This window comes from Calypte anna, chromosome 19, assembly GCF_003957555.1.
Source record: "Calypte anna isolate BGI_N300 chromosome 19, bCalAnn1_v1.p, whole genome shotgun sequence".
In the NCBI taxonomy this organism is placed as follows: Eukaryota; Metazoa; Chordata; class Aves; order Apodiformes; family Trochilidae; genus Calypte; species Calypte anna.
The window spans coordinates 8,398,915-8,419,988 of NC_044264.1; the positions used below are offsets into that span (position 1 = coordinate 8,398,915).

Sequence of the window (21,074 nt, forward strand, 5' to 3'; positions counted from 1 at the left end):
ATGGCACTGAGTGCCACATCCAGGCTCTTTGGAAAGATCTCCAGACACGGAGAATCCACTACTTCCCTGGGCAGCCCATTCCAATGCCTGATCACCCTCTCCAGAAAGAAATTCTTTCTAATCTCCAACCTAAACCTCCCCTGGCACAACTTGAGACCCTGCCCTCTTGTCTTGCTGAGAGTTGCCTGGGAAAAGAGCCCAACCCCCCCCTGGCTCCAACCTCCTTTCAGGGAGTTGGAGAGAGTGATGAGGTCTCCCCTGAGCCTCCTCCAGCCTCAACACCCCCAGCTCCCTCAGCCCTTCCTCACAGGAATTCTGCTGGATCCCTTCACAGCCTCCTTGCTCTTCTCTGGACCTGCTCCAGGATCTCAATCTCCTTCCTGAGCTGAGGGGCCCAGAACTGGACACAGGACTCAAGCTGTGGCCTCACCAGTGCTGAGCACAGGGGCAGAATCCCTTCCCTGGACCTGCTGGCCACGCTGTTCCTGAGCCAGCCCAGGATGCCATTGGCCTTCTTGGCCACCTGGGCACACTGCTGGCTCCTCTTCAGCTTCCTGGCAATCCAGACTCCCAGGTCCCTTTCTGCCACTCTGTGCCCAGCCTGGAGCTCCCCATGGGGTTGTTGTGGCCAAAGTGCAGGACCCGGCACTTGGAATGTTGAACCTCATCCCATTGGGATCATCCCAACTCTCCAGTCTCTCCAGGTCCCTCTGCAGAGCCCTCCTGCCTTCCAGCTGATCCACACTCCCCCCCAGCTTGGTGTCATCTGTGAATTTGCTGATGATGGACTCAATCCCTTCATCTAAACCATCAATAAAGATATTGAACAGAACTGGATTCTCCTCTGGGGATGCTGGAGAGCTGTGGTGCTGGAGCTTGGCTCCTGTGTCCCTGCAGGGCTGAGGCTGTAAGAGGCTTAGCAGGAGCAGCACCCCAGCTGTCAGCAGCAATAGGAGCAGCCAGCCCTGATTCCTGTGCCTCCCACCTTCCCTTCCACATCCCTGCTCCTTTTCCAGGGTGTCCTCATTCCTAAGGGAATGCAGAAATCAGAGGTGTGAGCAGGGCATGTCTCCTCTTTTCCTGGGGCCCTTCCTCCTGCAGTCAGGAGAAGGGTTTTGTCCTTCCAGCCGTTGCTTTTTCCCCACTAAACCCAAAAATCTGGATTTTGCCAAAACTCACAGAAGAATGTAACAGACACAGACTGGCCCAGGAGAGATTTAAATGAAATATGAGGGAATATTTCTTCACTCCTGAGGGTAAAGCAGCACTGGAATAGACTGGGTGTGGAGTCCCCATCTCTGGGGACATTCAGGACCCACCTGGGTGGATTTCTCTCCAAACAACTCCAGGGAATTCTGCTCCAGGAGGGGTTGGAGATGATCCTCAGAGGTCCCTGACATTCTGGGAGTTTGACTGCTCTTTACCTTGGAGTATTTGCTTCCCAGTTGGAATGCTGTGCACCACACAGGTCTGGGATCAGTCTCCAGGCTGCCCGGGGCTGTGTCTCTCCTGGTGGATCCCAGTGCTGTCTCTGATTTTATTTATTTATTATTTATTTTATATATTTTTGCATTCTTAGGAGTGAGAAGGGATGTTTGTTTTGTTGTTTTGGTTTGAGTTGTTCGGGTTTTTTTTTTTCTCCTTGTCTCCTAGGGATGCTCAGAGGTTTCAAAATGATGAATTTTAAGACAAAGCAAAAAAAAAAAAAAGTGAGGAAATCACCAAAATGAGGAGAGCTGGCGGGGGAGCCCTGGGCATCCCCTGGGTGCTGCAGGGGGGAAGTTTCACGCGGTTCCGTGGGCCGGGGTCACGCCGGGGAGTTCCCTCCCACAGAGGGAGGTTTGGACTTGGACTCCGCTCCTCCGCTTCCCACCCGGGTTGGATGGGGAGGGACATCCCGGGGCTGCTGGAGGCTCCGGTGATTGAAGGATGGAGCTCGGTGCCAGCGGGGGGTCCTTCCCTGCTTTGTTTTCTTCTCCTAATTAAAATTTAATTAGGGTGAAGCAGGGAAAACCCCTCCCCCTCCCCACGGAGGGGCAACGCGGCCCTCGGGATGGTTCTGAAACGGGAGGAGATGGCGGGGCAGAGCCCGAACCCACCGCACCGGGACCTGCTCGGGGGGGGGGGAACCGATCCCGGCCTTGCGCTGAACGGGCCGAACCTCGGAACCGGGGAAGGGGGGGGGGTGAGTGAGGGGAAGGGGTTCCCCCCCATCCTCCCTCCGCCATGTCCGTTTCCATGGCAACCGCCCCCATCCCCGAGTCACCTTGCCCCGCTCCGGCACGTGACGCGGGGCGAGGAGCGCGGACCGGAAGTGACGCAGCCGCCCCTCGGTCGCATGATGTGGCAAAAAAAAAAAAAAAAAAAAAAAAAAAAAAGAAAAAGGCCGGAGAAATGGGAGGGGGGAGGAGTGCTGAGACGTCAAATAGTCCCTTCCGGTCCGGGATCCTTCCGCCGCTCCCATTGGCCCCGCGGCGGATGAGTCACCGCCGCTCGGCACCGGATCCTTCCGCCCGCCAGGCACAGTCGGGGCCGTTCCCGGCAGGTGAGGGCAGAGCTCTTCCTTCCGCGGCCGTATCCTTCCGCCGGCGGGGGCAGCTTCCGGATCGCCGCGGCTCTGCCCGCTCCCTGCCCCGTTCCGCCATTGCGGTCCCGTTTCTCCGCTGAGGTGTGACTCCGGTCCGGCTTCGGACTGGAGCCCCAGCCCCCTGCCAGCGCCGCCATGGCCCAGATCCTACCGATCCGCTTCCAGGAGCACCTCCAGGTGGGTGCGGGGGAGGCCGGGCCGGGATGTGAGGGAGCGGGTGCTGAGGCGGGGGGGGGGGAGCCGCTCCCTCAGGCGGAGCCGGGCTGAGAGACGCCGGGCTCGTTCCCCGCCTTTCTCTGAGAGGGCCGTGAGGCGGCGCGGGCCCTTCCAGCGGCGGGTTGGCCGCCTTCCCCCACAGGCCTTGCCGGTGTCTGGCTCGGGCAGCGCCTTCCCGCCCCGAAGGGCACCTTCCAGCGCGCCCGCTGCTGCCTCCGTGCGGGCCCGGCCGGGAGGGGCCGGGCCGGGCTGCGGCGCCGCGGGAGGGCCCCTCCGTGCTGCCGGAGGGACCGGGATGGAGGCCCCGGTCGGGCAGCTCCGGTTCCCCCCGGCCTCATCTCCCCTTCCCGGCTCTGGGCGGGGGAGCCCGCTCGGTGTGGGCGAGGCTGGCGCCCTGCCCGCCGCAGCACCTGCCGGGCCGGGGGGCGGGAGGGAAGGAGGAGAGGAGGGGGACGCGGGTGCTGCTCTGAGCTTCCCGGGAGAGAGCCCGACCCCTCCGGAGCGGTGCGGGGGGGGGAATCCCGCTTCTGCCAAAGGGGAATTGACGAGGTAGCCAAGCGGTCTCCGGGTGTTGTTTGGTTTCGTATAATTTTTTTTTTTAAATGAAGCGAAGGTTTCTTGTAATGCTAAGGATCTCTTGAATCATTTTATCGGTGTTCTGGCTCGTAACGTCAGCTGGCGTGGAGAAAAAAACCACGTTATTGCAGTGAAATGCGAAAGGTACTGCGGGCTGCCCTGCGGTACCGCTGTGGCAGTGCAGGCACAGAGGTGCCAGGTCTGTGCTCACTGCCCCCGACAGACTCTGGCTCTGGGGATCCTGAAGCCATAACCAGACGCTAAGGAGATTATTTCCCTTTAGTTTCTCCAGCGTGGCCTTCTAAAGGCACTAGTACCAAGGTCTAAACTGTCCCTGCTGCAGGAGTGCAAGGTTACCTTCTCCAAGGCTCCCAGGGCTGTGGGTGAAGCTGGAGCCCAGGGAGGGGTCTGGAAGAGGTGATGCAGTTGTGCAATTTGTGCTTCTGAGCTGGCAAAGTACTACGAGCTTCCCATAGTTCTTCCCAATAGAAGTTCTCCTCAAAAAGTCCTTCAGTGCTGAGGAGGAATTTTTTTGAGGAGAACTTCTGTTATTCCCAGTTACAAAGATGTACCTTGTCAGAGGCTTCTAGCAGTCTGTCTGTAGCCCTGCTTCCTGGTGATGTCAGCATCTGGTCGTGGGGGATTTGTGTGGTTTGGAGTGAGCCTTTCTAACCCAAATGCAAATAATTTAACTTCTAGGCGCTTTGTTAAACGGTCAGTTGCAAAATACTTGTTTTGCTTTGTAAATTACCATTGCCCATAGCATTAATTTTAGATTTAAAAAAAAATGCTTCAGTGATTGGGTTTTATCTAGTTAACTCACTGTTGAGCACTGGATGATTTTACTTCATATATCAGTTTAAAACCAGGACAGAATTTACAGCTGAGGTGTAACCCTGGCCTTCTCTTCAGCACCCAATGCTGACAGGAGGATCTTGTGACTGGGCCAGAGCTTCAGCTCAGAGCAGATGTTCTCTCCTGGTAGTAACATAGCCCAGACCCAGGTGCTGAGAAGGTTCTGTACACTCAGGTGAAACTCATCCCTCCTAATAAAGCACCATGGCACTGTGTCTATGATACATTATTTAAGATATAAACCTTGCATGTGACCTACTAGCAGGTCTCTAATGACATGAGCACTATTATGTAATGAAACTCATCAGCTTCACTCCAGAAGTGCTGCTAGGTCTTGGACCAGCACTCTTGTGGATCATCATTGTTCTGCCTAAAGACTGATCTATGTTTATTTATGGGTTTTATTTGTATTTCCCCCCCCTGTTCCTATTTAATGAAGGCTGCTGGCTTAACCCAAGTCTTTTACAACTGCACACAGGACCTGGTATTTTGCAATACTGGGTGTCCAGCCTCTCAAGCCTGCATGCACGTGGCTGTTGCCCACAATCCCTCAGCTTGCTGCACCCACTGAGCTTCCTCAGTTAATTTCATTGCAAAAAAAAAAATTCAGAGGAACTTGAATTCTCTCAGATGATTCTTGAATTCTCAACCTGCTGTTGGAGTCAACTTTGAGAGCAGAAACACCAACGTGGCTCCATTTTTGCCATCCAGAACTGCTGTGGTGTATTGCAGGCTGTTCACAGGAGGTCCTGGTGGACTGAATAGTACAATTTTTTTGGACTGTGCCTGACCTACATTGTGTAGGAAGCTTGAGATACGGGTGTTGCACAACACTGGCAAGTTTGAATTTGATGCTTAACAAAAGAAAAGGTGCCCAACTGGAGCCTTATTCGTAAAGAGGCAGGAGATGGATGTGAATGAGAGAGTTCTTGTGAGGCTGCTGTTGGAAGTGGCTTTTAACTCAGGTAGAAAACTGGTGGTCAGCAATAGGTGCAGTAAAATCCTAATTCTTCATGGATCTGCTACTGAAAATGACCAATAACTACACCAAAAAAAAAGCTTTTTCTGGTCTTCAGCTTCAAACCAGTTGCACTCCATGTTGCACTGCTCAAGGTGTGCTGGCATGAGCTGTTGGTGTCAGCGTCTTGGCTGGGTGAGGTGAGGAGGAGTTACAGGCTCCAGAAGCCCTGAGCTCCTGAGCATCTTTGTCTCCTGTGCACCCAGTACCACTTTTATTGTGCCCAAAGTTGGGCTGAAGGTCTCATCTGGGCAAGTAGGATGTGGCAAGTTATCTTACTAAGGCTCAGTAAACTTTCTGAATGTTTTCAAAGCGAAGTCTAAAACCAAAATGTGTTGTCAGGCTTCAGGTCTTGTTTTGTCTGAATCCTGATCCATAGTTCTGGAATCTCAGCAGTGCCAAGCAGGGGGTGTTATCTGTGTTGTCCGATCCAGGTGCCTGCCTGGCCACAAAACATCAACATGCTGTGGGAAAACAGTTCCCTTGGAAGTTTCCAAAGGTAAACTTGATTCCTGTGCTATCAAAACTACAGGACTCTTGTTATAAAATTTTATAGTGTGAAGTTTGTCACTTTTTTTTTTTTGTTTTTTTAACCCAGCCAGAAGGAAACAGTCCAGTGGGCACGTTGTGGGAGGTCAGAGTTCAGTGTGTTGAATGATTGAAAAATCTGGCTGCAGCTAAGCTGGTGCCTCTGTGTACTTAAGGGTGATAGTAAAACACAACTGCATACCATAGTAGGTGCACGAAGCTGTTCTTAGGTTACACTTTCCTAGTGAGTGAGAAGGAAGCAGACAAATTAGCAGGGGATGAATGGTGATTGCCATCTCATTTACCCACACTACCCTGACATATATAGGAGGCACCACTACACTGGTGTGGCTTGAGGCATTAGTACTCTTCTGAGCCTGAAAAAAAATGGAATTTATTCTGTAGAGCTGTCTAGACAGGACAGAAAGCTGTCAGCTCATGCTGTGTGCTTGATGCTGAGAGAGAATGCTCCTCTGAAACTGGGAAAAGGATTCTTGTCTGTTGGCTATTGATGGAACCAACCTGAATGGTGGCAGGACTGCAGCAGAGAGGTGGCACTTAATGGCTCTCAAGTCATTGCTTGCCACAGAGCTAACTGAATAAAACTGAGGCACAGCTGAGGCATCCTATAATAAAACTTAGAAATTTACTACTTCAGTCCAGCAATGATAAACAGCAAAATGCTTCCATGTATTGTGCTGGTGGTGAGACAGTGTAAGGTATCCTAAATACTGCATCTCTGCTGTAGCAGCAGCATGTTGAAGCAGTTAAGTCTTTAATTGGTATTTTAAAGTTAGAGAGGGCTGCTGTGCCTGAGGACGTTTTGGTGGGGTTCTTGCCCTCTCCTTAGTGCATTTGAATTCCCCAAACCACTCAGCTTGGAGTACTCTTAACAAAAGGAAAAATCTGTAACAAAGAAAGCTGTGAAGAATTGAAGTAACTTGAGTTCTGTGTGTGTGTCAGCTAATTGGATAGGAACAATTAGTTAAGCAGTTGATAAGCTCTTCCTCTTGGTGTGTCCCTCACAGCAGGCTCTGCAGCCACCCAGCCTGCTTGTCCTGGTGGCACTGCTCACTGCTGGGACCACTGAGCCCTGCCACACAGCAGTGCTGGCAGCCAGGTTCTGAACTGGAGTTTCAGCAGGTCCAGTCTGGCTTGGACCTGAGCTAATCAGCCAGGCTGTGGCTGCTGGGACCAGAAACTGCTACCTCAGCTTAGTGAGGGTGAGGCAGAAAATAGGAAGGATATAGAAGGGCTCTTGAACATTGCAGAGGTTTCTTATCTGTTGAAAACATGACTTCCTAGTCTGTCACCAGCTGGAACTCTTACCTTGCACTGCCAAGCATGAAGCACTTTGAACAGGGACTGGCTGTGAGATTCCTGTGTTACGGAACTGGAGGCAAGAGCTCCAGCAGATCAGCACGGGTATAAATCTGGTGTGACTTGAGTTTGCTGTGCCAGGCTTCATGTCTGGAGCTGAAGGAGTGCCTGAAGTGTAGCCCTGTGCCTGCCTTGCTCAGGCAAAGCCCAGTAAAGCATGGCCTTGAGGCAGAGCTGCTGTGGCTCATGACAGGTCAAGGGCCTTCATGCTTCTCAAAAAAATGGGAATATTTCTGTCAACTGGCATTTCCCAGCTACGTGATTTCTAGCTGTGTGGAGATAAGGAGTCTCTGGGCAGAGACCAAGCAGCTGCTTGTGGCTACAAGAGCAGTGGTTGTATCCTGTTGAGTGTAAGTTGGTGAAATGCAGACTCAGCAGTTCTGTGCCCTTCCTTGTAGGCAAGGAGAAATTATTTCACAGCTAAGCAAACTGTCAAAAGAAAACGAGTGTTCCAGGAAGGGGTCAACAAAGGCTCTTGTCAGCAGTTTTAGCATTCAGTTTGATGTCAAGCATGCGTGTAATACAACAGCTTCTCTGGGTAAGTTACTGAGGATGGACTTGAATTATCTTCCAGTGAAAAAATAATTTTACTAATCAGACTTTGACCTGCTAGGTTATAATGCTGCACCACTCTGTGCTGCTCAGGTAAATGGCATTATAGAATCTGACAGTTCAATCCAGCCTGCTGTTTGCTGTTGACTGAAGTGTCCAACCTCAAGTTGGATGAGTCTTCAAGGTGACATCCTTACCGAACAGAAGAGCTGCTGGCAGCTTCTTCCATGGCTACTTCACAAAACAGTTTTTTTCTCAGTGTGCTTCCAGAAGACTGATAGAACTGAACTTGGAAAAAAAATGGTGATGTAAAAGGGCTTGAACTGTAAATTGGCTGCCCAAGCACAGCTGACAAGTTCTGCTTTCAGATCTGCTTGAAAGCCAAGGAAGTGGTTTCTGTAGTAAAATGTAGGAGTATCTTATGATTCCTTTTCTCCCCAGTCTTACAGCCTTGTTTCTGAATTGGTAAAAGGTAGTGGACCTGCAACACTAAATGTCTGGTTTTTAGAAAAATCTGCTATAACCCCCTGTTCTCTTCTAGTAGTAGTAGTGTAAAGTCAGGGGTTTGTACAGGGAGTAGTATTGAAGTTTTCATGATAAAAGCTTTCGAAGAAGTATTTGCTGTCTTGTTCCCCAACATTAATTTTAGTCTTAGTATACTTTGTTGAGCTTTATAAACACTCCTGCCTCATCCACCTGAACTTTAGCCTGTCTGGGGAAGGGAATGACCTCCCCAGTAGTATGGGGAACAGTCTGTATTCTCAAGAATTCCGTGCATCAGGTCTGAGTGCAGCCAAGGGAAGTTAGCACAAGGCTTACCAGGTGAGCAAAGGCTCCACTCTTGGCTGGAGATGCTCTTGTGTAATCAAACACAGGGATTGTCTCAGAGTCAACTTTGTCTTGGTGCTTGGGGTAAACTTCACTCATGATTTTGGATGCTTTTTTTCATTAGAAGATGAAATGTTAGCAGAAGGAGGCTGTGTACTGAAAAGCCTCACCATGCTTGTGCCTCCCTCAGAAAGCTTCTCCAAGGTTTCTTCCGAGCTCCAGTGCCAATGTGATCTTTTCAGTGAAATATCTGACCTTTGGAAGTGGCCTTAAGTTGGAAAAGGGCCACATCTTCTTCTGTTAACTGGGGTTGGATACCTCAGTCATGACACCTCACAAATGGCAGCTTCCTCATGATGGAAACAAATCTCTCTTGCAATATCAAAGCAACCTTGGTTCAGTGGTTATGCTGAGACCTCCCTGCAAGGTCTGCCATCCACTAGGACTTGTTTCTTCAGTTTGTTCTGCTGACTGTGTGTGTTTGAGTCTAGTGCTGTGAGTTACTGCCAGCTGGAGAAATACTCTGAAACTACCCTAATAAAGGAAAGAGGAAATTGAGTGCTTGAGAGATGATTCTACACTTAAGTTTGCAGCCAAGCAAAAGGAAACACCACAATCTAGGAAGTCTCTCCAGCTCTACCAGATCAAACTCTTGGATCTTCAGATCTGCCTGCAAGGGTGTGACCAGGTTGTGGATAGCCCTGCCTAGCTGGTGTGCAAATACCAGAGAACACCACCCAAAAAAAAATGTGTGGAAGGGAGAGTTCAACTTAAATCTGAGATCTTCTAAGTGAATCCATGTTGTGAGTGGGTTCTGTGCTCAGGTTCTGTGTTGTTGGACCTCAGCCACTGAATAAAACCTGAGTAATAAGAGTTCTGACCTGTCAGGGAGGTAGGGTCTGATTTCTTTAGCTGTAGCAGCATTTAAGGCAGTTTTCTCTTGGGGAAGTGAGGGCTGAAAAAGCACTCACTGTCTTTCACTTGAATGTTTGCTGGCTTTGTGGTCAGGTGGGAGGGTGTCAAGGGAGCTGGCTTTGAATGGGACTGTTTGTGGCAGGACTGTAGATCCTCCTGCCTCCAAAGAATGACTTAAGTTAGCTTCATGCCTAGCTTCAAGAGTTGCATTTAGATCTCTTCTGCTTCAGGTCTTACCTCTCATAAAGTCTTTCAGAGTAGAAAATCGGGGTAAATTTGCCAAAAGATCAGTGGTAACTCTCTGTAGACTATTTGTGAAATGAGCCTTTAAACATCAAAGAGCCCAAAGGTCTTTTTGGTGTAGAATTGAGATTTTGTTTGGATCTGACCCAAGAGCTTCCAGTGGTGGAGACCTTTCCTGAAAGAGTGAGATAACACCAATGAAATAGTGTTCTGTAGGACAAAGGACTTAAATGCAGAGTGGCTGGAGACCCCTCCACAAAGGCTGAATCATCTTCCAGAAATTCTCTTCTGAGGCAGACTCTGGGAGCTTGTGAGTCTCATCCTTTAACTGCCCCAACATCTGGCTGCATCTGTGATGCACTGAGTGATAGGCATCACCCAGTGAGGTGCCCTGTGTGGAGCTTGTTCAGGTAACTTGGTGGGCCACAGCTTAGCTGTTACTTGTTCCAAAAGCCAAAGGGGAAGTGTAGAAAAATACTCTTTATCAGAAGCTGCAAGTAGGCAGGAAGAGAGCAGCCGAGGCGTGGTCACCTCGGAGCTCCTGCAGAGCACAGCTGATAAGAGGTTACTGTTTTGTTTCAAACTATACAATAATACTAAAGCAGCTTTGAAGGGCTGGCCCTCTTGGGGGACCTTGAGCTTGAAGTTCAAACAGTCTTCCCAGGAAGAAAGAAGGATCTGAAGTCTTAGAAGTGATAACTCCTGACAAAACAAAACTGATGGGAGACACCGCCAGCCAGGTGTCTGCGTGGGGTGAACCAACCATTCTGCAATGCCACTGTTAAAAAGGGAATAAACTTTGATTACCGGGGTCCTGACATGCAAGTCTGTTGCAAACACAATGAAATAACAGTTTTGTTGCAAACTGAGCTAGAAACATCATTTAAAGGTACTCATTTGAAGTTTGCAGAAGCAGACTGTGTCTCAGCAGAAGGAGATGGTTTATTGGTGCAGCTGTGGATGAATCAATTCTGGTTTCAGCAGCATCCATCTCAAGTGTGTCAGCTCTGTCTCCTAGGTGGTAGATGCTGCTGGACAGGACTGGGCTAATTGCTAGACAAGTAGCTTTTTTTAACTCTCCAAGGATAAAGGTAAAGCTCAGACACCTCATGTGATGTTAAGCTTGAAACAGCCATAGCTGCCAAGCTCAGTGGAATGAATTAAGGCTCTGGAAGCAGAGTTGGTGGGAGTGAGAACTGGAGCTGCAACTCTGTCACAGCTGCCAGGAGCAGGGCAGCTCAGTGTGCCTTAAACCATGTGAGGGGTTCAAAAGTTGAGCTCTCAAAATAGTTGAGTTGTAAATGGACCTTGAAGATGGTGTACTAAGTGTTTGAATGCTGCAGGGCTTCCTCAAGAAGCCTGCTGAGCTTCACTGAAGATGGGCAAGAGTTTGTGTGCTGTGCCATTTTTGGAGTGTGTGGTTGTATGGTCCTTGTATCTTTCACAAAAGCTGTTTTTGGCTAAACTGAGGTAGTAACTTAATGCTAAACCTTTTTTTTTTTTTTTTTTCTCTTGCAGCTCCAAAATCTGGGCATCAACCCAGCAAACATTGGGTTCAGCACTCTGACAATGGAGTCTGACAAATTCATCTGCATTAGAGAGAAAGTAGGAGAACAGGCTCAGGTGGTGATCATTGACATGAATGACCCCAGTAACCCCATTCGGAGACCAATTTCAGCTGACAGTGCTATCATGAACCCTGCCAGTAAAGTCATTGCACTAAAAGGTATGAAAATCCTGATAAATGTTTGAAGTGGTTGCAGAGCTTTCTTTAAGACTGGTTTATGAGTGACTGAAGTCTCTCAGACAAGTTACGTGGGAGGATCCCTTACTCATTTTTCACAGCTTAATGGGAACTTGAGTTTAATGCATTTTCAGTTCTTCTGAAGGCAGCTGGCAGGTTGCACTTGGGGCTTCTGCTATTTGCTGATCATTAGGTTGAGTTTTTTACTTCAGTCAGAATGTGGACAGCTTCTGGGTGGGGAGAGCTGGAAGGAAGGTTCAGGCTTTAAAATACTTCTCCAGTCATGTTAGAGGGAAGTGAGACCTTATCTCAGAAGTATAGAAGGTCTAACTAAGCCTGCCTTTCAGTGAAGAAAATGCAGACTGAGGTGGAGGGGGAAATACTCCTGAAGGCCTTGGTGGAAGAGGCCAGTGCACCTATTTGTGCATATTTATTGTATCAGTCAGTGATAAGAACAGGAAAACTGCAGGGAAGATTGTAGTGAATAAAGCCCAAGGTCAGCTAACTTGGTATCTCTGGTGATAGAGAGAACAAGCATTCCCCTGGAGTCTCCAGAAATATCTGTCTCTTTCCCCAAGAAGCTCAGATAGTGTCACTCTAGAAATAGATATGTTGCTAATGGGAAGTTTTGTGTGTATTCAGTGTTACTTAAGTTTGACCTTAATACTCTGCTCCTGTTTTGTCACAACTTTAATGCTTTCTTGTGTGTGCAGACGGTGAGTTGCATCAATTGACTGTACTAGTTTGTCCTGTCTTATGAAAAGAGAAAGCAGAACCAAATGGCTCAGATCTCTGGTGCACATGGCTGAACAGTGCTGTTGAGCAGCTGAAAAGCTAAAATTCAGAGGTTTTTCATCCACTCCCAAACAAGGGAATCCTTAAGATCCAGAAAGTTACTCCACTCAGGAACTTGGTGTACTTAAAGTATTGCCATCTTGATATTAAGCTTTTTATAAACAGGACTGACCCTTTTGACTTAACTCTAGATTTTGCCTCTTAATATGCCTTGCATAGCATGTAGGGTACATGTCACCTGAATGGAATCTCCCTGGGGTCCAAAGCTCCAGCTGAAGCAGATATGGAAATAAACTGCTAGCCTGTAGCCTGAGTAACACTGTAGTAGAGTCTGCTCCAAGCTCTGGAGAAACTCCTGGCTACATCTTATGTCAATAGCTGAACTAATAGTGACTTGTAAGTAACTCAAACCTTAGTGAGTGAAGGCTGTGACTTGATCAGGCTGAGTTACTGTTGGTAACTGTACCAGATATTCTGACCTACCCTTTGTTTTATATGGTCTTTATTAGTTCTCTTGGGTTACACTAGCATGTGCTTAAATATCTGTCTCCTGAAGCTTGTAGAAGTTGGTCAGAACTTTCTTTCTCAACAGGAAGAAATTATTTCTTTTATATCACTGTGCTGTAAAAACTAGAAGTGACTGCAGGTGGGCTGTTCAGGATGTGTGTGCACACCATTCTGTGTAATTCAGAGAACTTTTCCTTTCTCCTTCTAGAGCTTGTGTTGGTCCCTAGATTCCTTTCCTTTGCACAGTTTCTGTTAGTTTGGTTTGCAGCCAGTAGCTCTGTGTATCCCATTAGTGCAACCAAAGGGTTTTGTTGAATGAGTCTGAATTACTGAAGCCCACTCCCAACTTGACCATTCCATGTTGTGCTTTTATTTATTTTTTTTAATATACTTAAAACAGATGTGGAGGCAGTTTTTAATGGCACTGGCATAGCTCTCCTTGCACCTCCCAAGGGACTTGGCATTATTGTAATCTAGTTTTGATGTACATTAAGTATTTTACAACTTCTGTTTGTGTAGTTGAAGCTCTTTTCTCCTACCAAGTTTTCCACATCTGTTTGGCTCAGTAGTGGCAGACTGATAAAATTAGCCTTAGGAAGTGTTGTCTGGTTAAATGTAAGTGATCAGTGAAGCTGATCACTGAAGAATCAGTGCATCTTTTTATTAAAATAAAGTTGTGAGGGTTTAATGTCATATTGGAGCTCTTTAAGCAGTGCTTGGAGGAACTGCAGCCTGGCTAACAACGTTGTGTGTTCCAGCTGGGAAAACGCTTCAAATATTTAACATTGAAATGAAGAGTAAAATGAAGGCTCACACCATGACAGACGATGTCACTTTCTGGAAGTGGATCTCTCTGAATACTGTTGCCCTGGTCACGGATAATGCAGTTTATCACTGGAGCATGGAAGGGGAGTCCCAGCCTGTGAAAATGTTTGATCGCCACTCCAGCCTCGCCGGCTGCCAGATCATCAACTACCGGACGGATGCGAAGCAGAAGTGGCTGCTGCTGACTGGGATTTCTGCACAGGTACTGCACTGCCAGGAGAGATCCAGAGGTCCTTTCCTCCTTCTCTCAGCAGCAGGGCTGTTAAGTGTCATTTTCTTGCCTTAAAAATGGTTGGGAATGGGAATGCTGATCTCGATCGTCAAATAACAAACTTAAAATGCAACTGAAAAACCTGTAGCAGTGGAATAAATGCTAGTGCAGGGCTAAGAGTCCTAACTCACACCTTTGTAAAACAAGCATGGCATGGTCCTTCAGCTTGATATAGCAATGTATTCACCCAGTGCTAATTTAAATGAAAATCCTGGCCAAGTACCTCTTATTCCTGACTCTCTTTTTGTGTCTGGTCCTAGCAAAATCGTGTTGTGGGAGCAATGCAGCTTTATTCTGTAGACAGGAAAGTGTCCCAGCCAATCGAGGGACATGCAGCTAGCTTTGCACAGTTCAAGATGGAAGGAAATGCTGAAGAATCCACTCTCTTCTGTTTTGCAGTAAGAGGGCAAGCTGGGGGTAAGGTAAGAGTTGGTTCTTCTTCCATGGTAACCTTTAATGACTCACCCTGGTTATCTGCTGCTGGGAAAACTGGTGATTCAATGCAGGAAGTTGCCTTTAGGAGAAAAAGACAAGGACTCTGTCAATCTGGATGCTGAATAACTGATATATATGAAAGGTAGTGCACAAAGAGCTTCACAGCAGGGACTGCCTGTTCCATGTCATGAAGTGAGGTGGCCTGACATGATCAGTGTAATTAGCAGCTTGAAACACGTGACTCTCAGCCTCACAAACCAAGCTTAAGGGAAAAGCTCTTGTAATCTTTCTTTGATGCCTATCTCCAGTATCAGGATTAATTTATTTCCAAATTATTGGATGAAAAAAATGAAACACTAGTGTTACAAGGCTAAGTAGTGGTCTAAGACTTAAATTTTAAAGCAACTAGGGATAACTAAAGATTGTGCTTAAGTTTTTCCCTCATTTAGGGTAGAGGAATACAGCATGCCATTCCTTTAGCCAGTGAAAATATTTAGGAACACTGACTTGTCTTATCTTTGTGTAAGCTTGGGATTAAGGCTCAGCAGCAAAACAATGGCCATATCTTCATTGTTAAATCTGTTGTTACATAAATTAAATAACAAGAACTAACAGACTTATCTGTTGCACAGTTGCATATCATTGAAGTTGGCACACCACCTACTGGGAATCAGCCCTTTCCAAAGAAAGCAGTGGATGTTTTCTTCCCTCCTGAAGCACAAAATGACTTTCCTGTTGCCATGCAGGTATGCCAGCCCCAAACAAGAGCACAGGAGCAATTCTGTTGCTGCTTTTGGTGGATGTGACACTAACAGAGCACTGGAAGCCAGGTGGTCAATATGTTGACCCAAGGCTTGGCACTGAACTGGGGTGGTTTCTGCTCCTTTTTCAGTAGCTTTAAAATAAAAGTGGAGACTGAAGCATCATTTAATGGCAGCTTGTTCTTATTTATGGAAAAAATATATGTATATATTTAACTGTCAAGCTCTTAAAACACCATTCTGCTGTGTTGGTACTGATGTATTAAATAAAAACATAACAGCAGTTGTAGTTGTCCTGAAGTGACACAGCTATCTGCAGATTCTGGGAAGCACTTACTCATTTATCCAGTGCCAGATTTGATGAATCCATTGCTGTTTTGCAGATCAGTGACAAGCATGACGTGGTGTTCCTCATAACAAAATATGGCTACATCCACCTGTATGACCTGGAAACTGGCACTTGTATCTACATGAACAGGATCAGTGGAGAGACAATATTTGTTACTGCACAGCATGAAGCAACAGCTGGAATTATTGGAGTAAACAGAAAGGGACAAGTAAGGAAGCTTGGCTTGGGAATCACTTCTTTAGCTCATCCCACTGGCCCTTAACCATCCTCTGTAGTGTTCATATCAATGTCTAAAAGCTTCCAGAAATAACAAGACAGAACAACAGAGTAAGGGATATGGTATTATAGTCTAGTCGAACCAATCTAGTGACACTGTAGAGCTGTGCCGCTGGGCTGAGCTGGTTTCAGTGGTTCCTTGTTGAGCACGGGTAATGCAGAGCAGAAGACTTGTTCCTGGTTTATTCTCTAGGATTGGTTACTTAAGACTATGAGTACAGGTTACAGAATGACAGGACTTGCATCCCTGTTTTTCCTAACTTCTGTAAACTTGGCTTAAACTGCTGATCATCTGCCTTGATGCAGTCATTGGATGGCAGAAGTTCCCTCTCATTGGAGCTCTGTTTCTTAAATAAAGTTCTTAAAAAAAACCTTTCCATGTATACCCTAGCTTTCCTTTTAGAAGCTTGCTTAGCTGTTGTCTCATTTGTTTTGTATGTGGCCTAACTGGAAGTTTTCCTTGGTGATTTATTCAGGTGCTCTCAGTGTGTGTGGAAGAGGAGAATATTATTCCCTACATCACCAACGTGCTGCAGAATCCTGACCTGGCTTTACGAATGGCTGTGCGTAACAACCTGGCAGGTGCTGAGGAACTCTTTGCCAGAAAATTCAATGCACTCTTTGCACAAGGGAACTATTCAGAGGCAGCAAAAGTGGCAGCTAATGCCCCAAAGGTAATGATACTCAGTACTGAACTCTAAGTTTAAGGAGACCTCACTTAATTTCTTAAGTAGTAAGACCAGAATCCTGTTAGTGCTCCTGTCCTAGTGTGATGTTTAACATACTTGTGAAGAACCTGTGTGCAGTGTGCTGGGAATACTGATTCTACACTTCAATATATTAAAAGTTTGACTAAAGCCCACAGAGGGGAGAAGAATATGATGAAGTAATTGCTATGAAGCTTAATGCTTCTGGTATTAATCTCCTCCAGTGATTAAAAAGTTTCTATGTAAAGACTCTAGCTGAGGCTCTACCTGGAAACAGGACAAAGAAGAGACTAAGAGCAAAGATCATACTAAGTTAAGATGACAGGAACTTGCTTGTAAGGACAAGGGTGTCTTAATTCTGTAGGACAGTGCTCAGAATCGGGTCTGCATTGCTGCTGAAACGAGTCTCAGAGGCTGCTGTTGCACATCCTCTCAAAACACCTCCAAGGCAGTGTCTGAGCTGATGTTCAGTCACCCTGCTGCTGACTCCTTCTGGGCTGCCAGAACATGATGTTGCTTCAGCAAGCATTCCTAACTTCAGCTTACTGGAGAAACTCTTGCCAAGCCACAACAGCAGCAGAGAAAAGCTAAAAGTGTGTTTCTGTTCCTGGCAGGGAATCCTGCGTACTCCAGACACCATACGCCGGTTCCAGAGCGTTCCTGCTCAACCTGGACAAACTTCCCCTCTGCTCCAATACTTTGGAATTCTGCTTGACCAAGGGCAGCTGAATAAATATGAGTCACTGGAGCTCTGCCGACCAGTGCTGCAGCAGGGACGCAAACAGCTCTTGGAGAAATGGTTAAAAGAAGATAAGGTAAATAAATTTGGGGGAGATACTTTATGAGCCCTGAATGAGAAGGGACATAACTGCTTGACAGGCTCCAAACCACCCATGAAACTCAACTGAGCAACTCATCAGTGTGCTAGTGAGATTACCAGATCAGCAGTTGGTGTTTACCTGTAACTATGACCCATATTAGTGCAAGAGGATTAATCAGATACTCTGAGAGCTTTCCCTTATTATACTTAAAATTACAGCAGGGTGAGCTTGCTACTTCTGAGCTGCTGTTATTTCCCAAACCACTTATGCTGTTATTTCCCAAACCACTTTGGGCTTCCTTGGATACTGACTTGATGTACTTTGAGCTGTGGTTACACTGTTGTGATTAGCTGAAGAAACATGCTGATACACTGATTATTTTTAGCTCCACAAATGAGTTTCTGATTCCTGTAGAACAGCATAAAGGACAGAGCCCTCTTAGATCACTGCAGAGAGTCAGTTCATGCTCTCATACTGGACCCGAAATATCTTTGGGAAGTCCAAAAGGACATAAAATGAGGAAGTAGGTGGCAGTGAGTTTCAGCATGGCCCTGTCAGGGTGGGATGTGACTGTATTTGTCTTTAAACAGCTGGAGTGCTCAGAGGAGCTGGGAGACCTTGTGAAATCTGTAGATCCTACACTAGCACTCAGTGTCTACCTGCGAGCCAACGTTCCAAACAAAGTCATCCAGTGCTTTGCTGAAACAGGACAAGTCCAGAAGATTGTTTTGTATGCTAAGAAGGTGAGAGCAAATTATATTGCCATATCTATCCTGTATTTATGCATAACTTGTGTATGCTCCAAAGTATCTAAAAGTAATTGTGAGGGAATCCCAAGAACCTCTGCAGCATCTGCTTTGGCCTGAGGTTTTGTTATGAATACTGCCAGACTTTTCCAGTCCTTTCATACTTTGAGTAGCCTCTTCCAAATGGGGAGGGAAATCCTGACTGGGTTGTGTGAGCTACTAAGAGTTGTTTTTACTGAGCTCTGAATTTAACAAGGTGTGTGTTCTTGCTGAGTAATTGGTTTCCACCATCTCCTCAGGTTGGATATACTCCAGACTGGATTTTTCTGCTGAGGAATGTAATGAGAATCAGCCCGGATCAAGGACAGCAGTTTGCACAAATGCTTGTTCAAGATGAAGAGCCTCTTGCAGACATAACACAGGTAAATAACTTTATTGCTATGAAATGTTAACCTTAAGACCTTGTGGTGGTAAGAGTAGCCATACTTTTCCCATTAGGGAAAGACTTTGAACTACAAATCTGAATTTACCTTTTAAGAATACCTTTTTTTTACCTTTTAAGTACTGCAGTGCCAGAATAAGCAGATTTTTGGAAGCTGTTCTTGATGTTACTTTGTTTAATTATGCCTCCCCTTTCTAAACAAAAGTCTAATGAATTTTTTTTCCTTCAGATTGTGGATGTCTTTATGGAATACAATTTAATTCAGCAATGCACAGCCTTCTTGCTGGATGCACTGAAGAATAATCGTCCCTCTGAAGGTCCCCTGCAAACACGTTTACTTGAGATGAACCTCATGCATGCCCCTCAGGTATGCTTGCAGAGCTACATCACATCAGGTTTTCTCTGTAGCTAGACTCCCCACTGTGCTGTGGTCCATCTCAAACACTAATGAGAGTGTTTAGGAGCTAAATAAAAGTTTTCAATATTCCTTCCAGGTTGCAGATGCTATCCTGGGAAACCAAATGTTTACTCATTATGACCGGGCTCACATAGCTCAGCTGTGTGAAAAAGCTGGCTTGCTGCAGAGAGCACTGGAACACTTCACAGACTTGTATGACATCAAACGTGCTGTAGTTCACACTCATCTGCTCAATCCTGAGGTAGGAGATCCAATATTTGGAATTAACAAAAGCCAGGCAATAAGTAATTGCTTTCAGGATGTGGCTTCAGAGTGTTCTGCTTGGGTCTAACATGGCTTTTGTGTCTCTTGCAGTGGTTGGTGAATTATTTTGGTTCCTTATCAGTAGAAGACTCTCTGGAGTGCCTGCGTGCCATGCTGTCTGCTAACATTCGTCAGAACCTGCAGATCTGTGTCCAGGTGGCTTCCAAATACCATGAGCAGCTGTCAACACAATCACTCATTGAGCTATTTGAGTCTTTCAAGAGCTTTGAAGGTAAGTTCAGGCTCTTGCTTCTAGCAAGTGCTCACCTCAGCATGCATTGTATATGAAAAACTCTTTTTTTTTTTCCTAAAAATGCATCATTCTTTCTTGACTTTGTGACTTGTTAGTCACTTGTCTAAAGTAGTCAAGTATTGTGGCATCAGCTTTAAGTGAACATGAGCTGCAGGTTGAGGCAAGCAGCCTTTGCTTCATTGTTTAGTGTTTGAGTGTGTGCTTCAGTGAAACTAAAGTGAAAGTGTGAAACTTTAGTGAAAGTTTTGATGGGAGCTTTTGGGCACAACTGGTTTTGATTTTCTAAACTTTTCCTTGCTCCTGTCTAGGGGCTGTATGGAAGGCACGTGCTGGATGTTTTAACAAAGCTGAGCTGCAGCCATTCACAATGACACCTCAGTGTTTATTAAAGCTGCATCTAACAAAAGTCTGTACAGTGCATGGGGAATGACATCAGGCTCAGCTCAGCTGGCTTGAAAGCTGTTACTGATCCAGCTCAGGTGCTTTAGCAGAATAACATGTTGACTTCTTTCCCTCGAGGTTTGTTTTATTTCCTGGGCTCTATTGTAAACTTCAGCCAGGATCCAGATGTGCATTTCAAGTATATTCAAGCTGCATGCAAGACAGGACAAATTAAAGAAGTGGAAAGAATCTGCAGGGAAAGCAACTGCTATGATCCAGAACGTGTTAAAAACTTCCTCAAGGTAATGTTTGGGTAGCACAGGACTGTCCTGGCCTTTTTGGGGTTCTGATAAAACATGGTGTGTGTTATTGGTGAAATAAGGCACCTCTGTGAAAATACAGATGGGTCTTAACCTTTGCACTTAAGGATCTGTCTGTCTTCTTAAACCAGAGCTCTCCAGCAGTTGGCAGAACCTCCTAATAGAGCCTGAGCCTGGAACAATATCTAAAAAATGGAGTCTGTTGGATCAGTTCCTCACTGCTCTTACTAAGGTTAACCTGGCTTGAACTCTTAAACTGTAATAAAACCACCAGCTTATCTAGAATTTGTTACAGATGTCTGCTGTGAAGTAGGAAATGGGTAGCTGGAAGTTTGAGAACAGCCCTAATGCCAACTGAGTTCATAACTTAATGATTATTTACACTGTAATACAGAAACAAGGAGTGAATAGTGTCAGTTAATTCCATAAATGCTTTCTGAGGTCAAGGCTGATTTTATCCCACTCATCTCACTCCTACACACTTAGACTTCAGCCAGGGAAGCTGCAGTTGAGCTCTGCTAGGGTGTGCCAGGCAGTGTAAGGATGTGCAGACTGACCTACAGCTGGGGTTCAGAGCATTGCTGGAACATTCCCCAAGTGAGGAAGATGATGGTGTGCTCCAAGCTCTGATTCTGTAGCCTGCTGAGCTTCCTGAGCAGTGTAACCCCACTAGAAATACCTGAGAAACACTGTGGGAGGGGAAAACTTTCTCTGGGGACATTTCCTGCCTTCATGTTTGTTGGTTATGTAGCATAGTCTTAGATTTTTGCTGATCATACCTGAAGATGGTAAAACTCTTCAAATGGGAATTCTATAAAAATAACCTGGTGTCACTGAGGTGTAAGGTATGTAAATTCATCAAGCCACCTAAGCTAAGTTATCAAGCTGTCAAATTCCTGATGAAAGCTATTGTTTTTTGTGCTGTTCCATGTCTGGAATGTGCAGGACATGTACCAGGTAAATCTCCCAGTACAGGCCTCGTTGTGTAAAGTCCTTTTAGTGTAATTTATATGTAGGATTAT

General features: G+C 46.3%; 1 protein-coding gene across 2 annotated transcripts in view; it reads left to right on the forward strand.

Moving 5' to 3' along the window:
* Window positions 1-2,471: 2,471 nt before the first annotated feature.
* CLTC (clathrin heavy chain) overlaps window positions 2,472-21,074 on the forward strand; it is a 31,803-nt gene continuing 13,200 nt past the window's right edge. Inside the window, exons 1-14 of one of the 2 annotated variants that reach the window (XM_030462608.1) lie at window positions 2,472-2,764; window positions 11,217-11,424; window positions 13,503-13,771; window positions 14,101-14,262; window positions 14,908-15,021; window positions 15,420-15,593; window positions 16,138-16,335; window positions 16,983-17,183; window positions 17,780-17,932; window positions 18,235-18,357; window positions 18,607-18,744; window positions 18,872-19,036; window positions 19,150-19,330; window positions 19,871-20,034. In XM_030462608.1, coding sequence (XP_030318468.1) covers window positions 2,723-2,764; window positions 11,217-11,424; window positions 13,503-13,771; window positions 14,101-14,262; window positions 14,908-15,021; window positions 15,420-15,593; window positions 16,138-16,335; window positions 16,983-17,183; window positions 17,780-17,932; window positions 18,235-18,357; window positions 18,607-18,744; window positions 18,872-19,036; window positions 19,150-19,330; window positions 19,871-20,034 — 2,292 coding nt within the window. In that variant the 5' untranslated portion in view covers window positions 2,472-2,722. The remainder of the gene's footprint in view (window positions 2,765-11,216; window positions 11,425-13,502; window positions 13,772-14,100; window positions 14,263-14,907; window positions 15,022-15,419; window positions 15,594-16,137; window positions 16,336-16,982; window positions 17,184-17,779; window positions 17,933-18,234; window positions 18,358-18,606; window positions 18,745-18,871; window positions 19,037-19,149; window positions 19,331-19,870; window positions 20,035-21,074) is intronic. The other variant, XM_030462607.1, reaches the window with a different exon arrangement.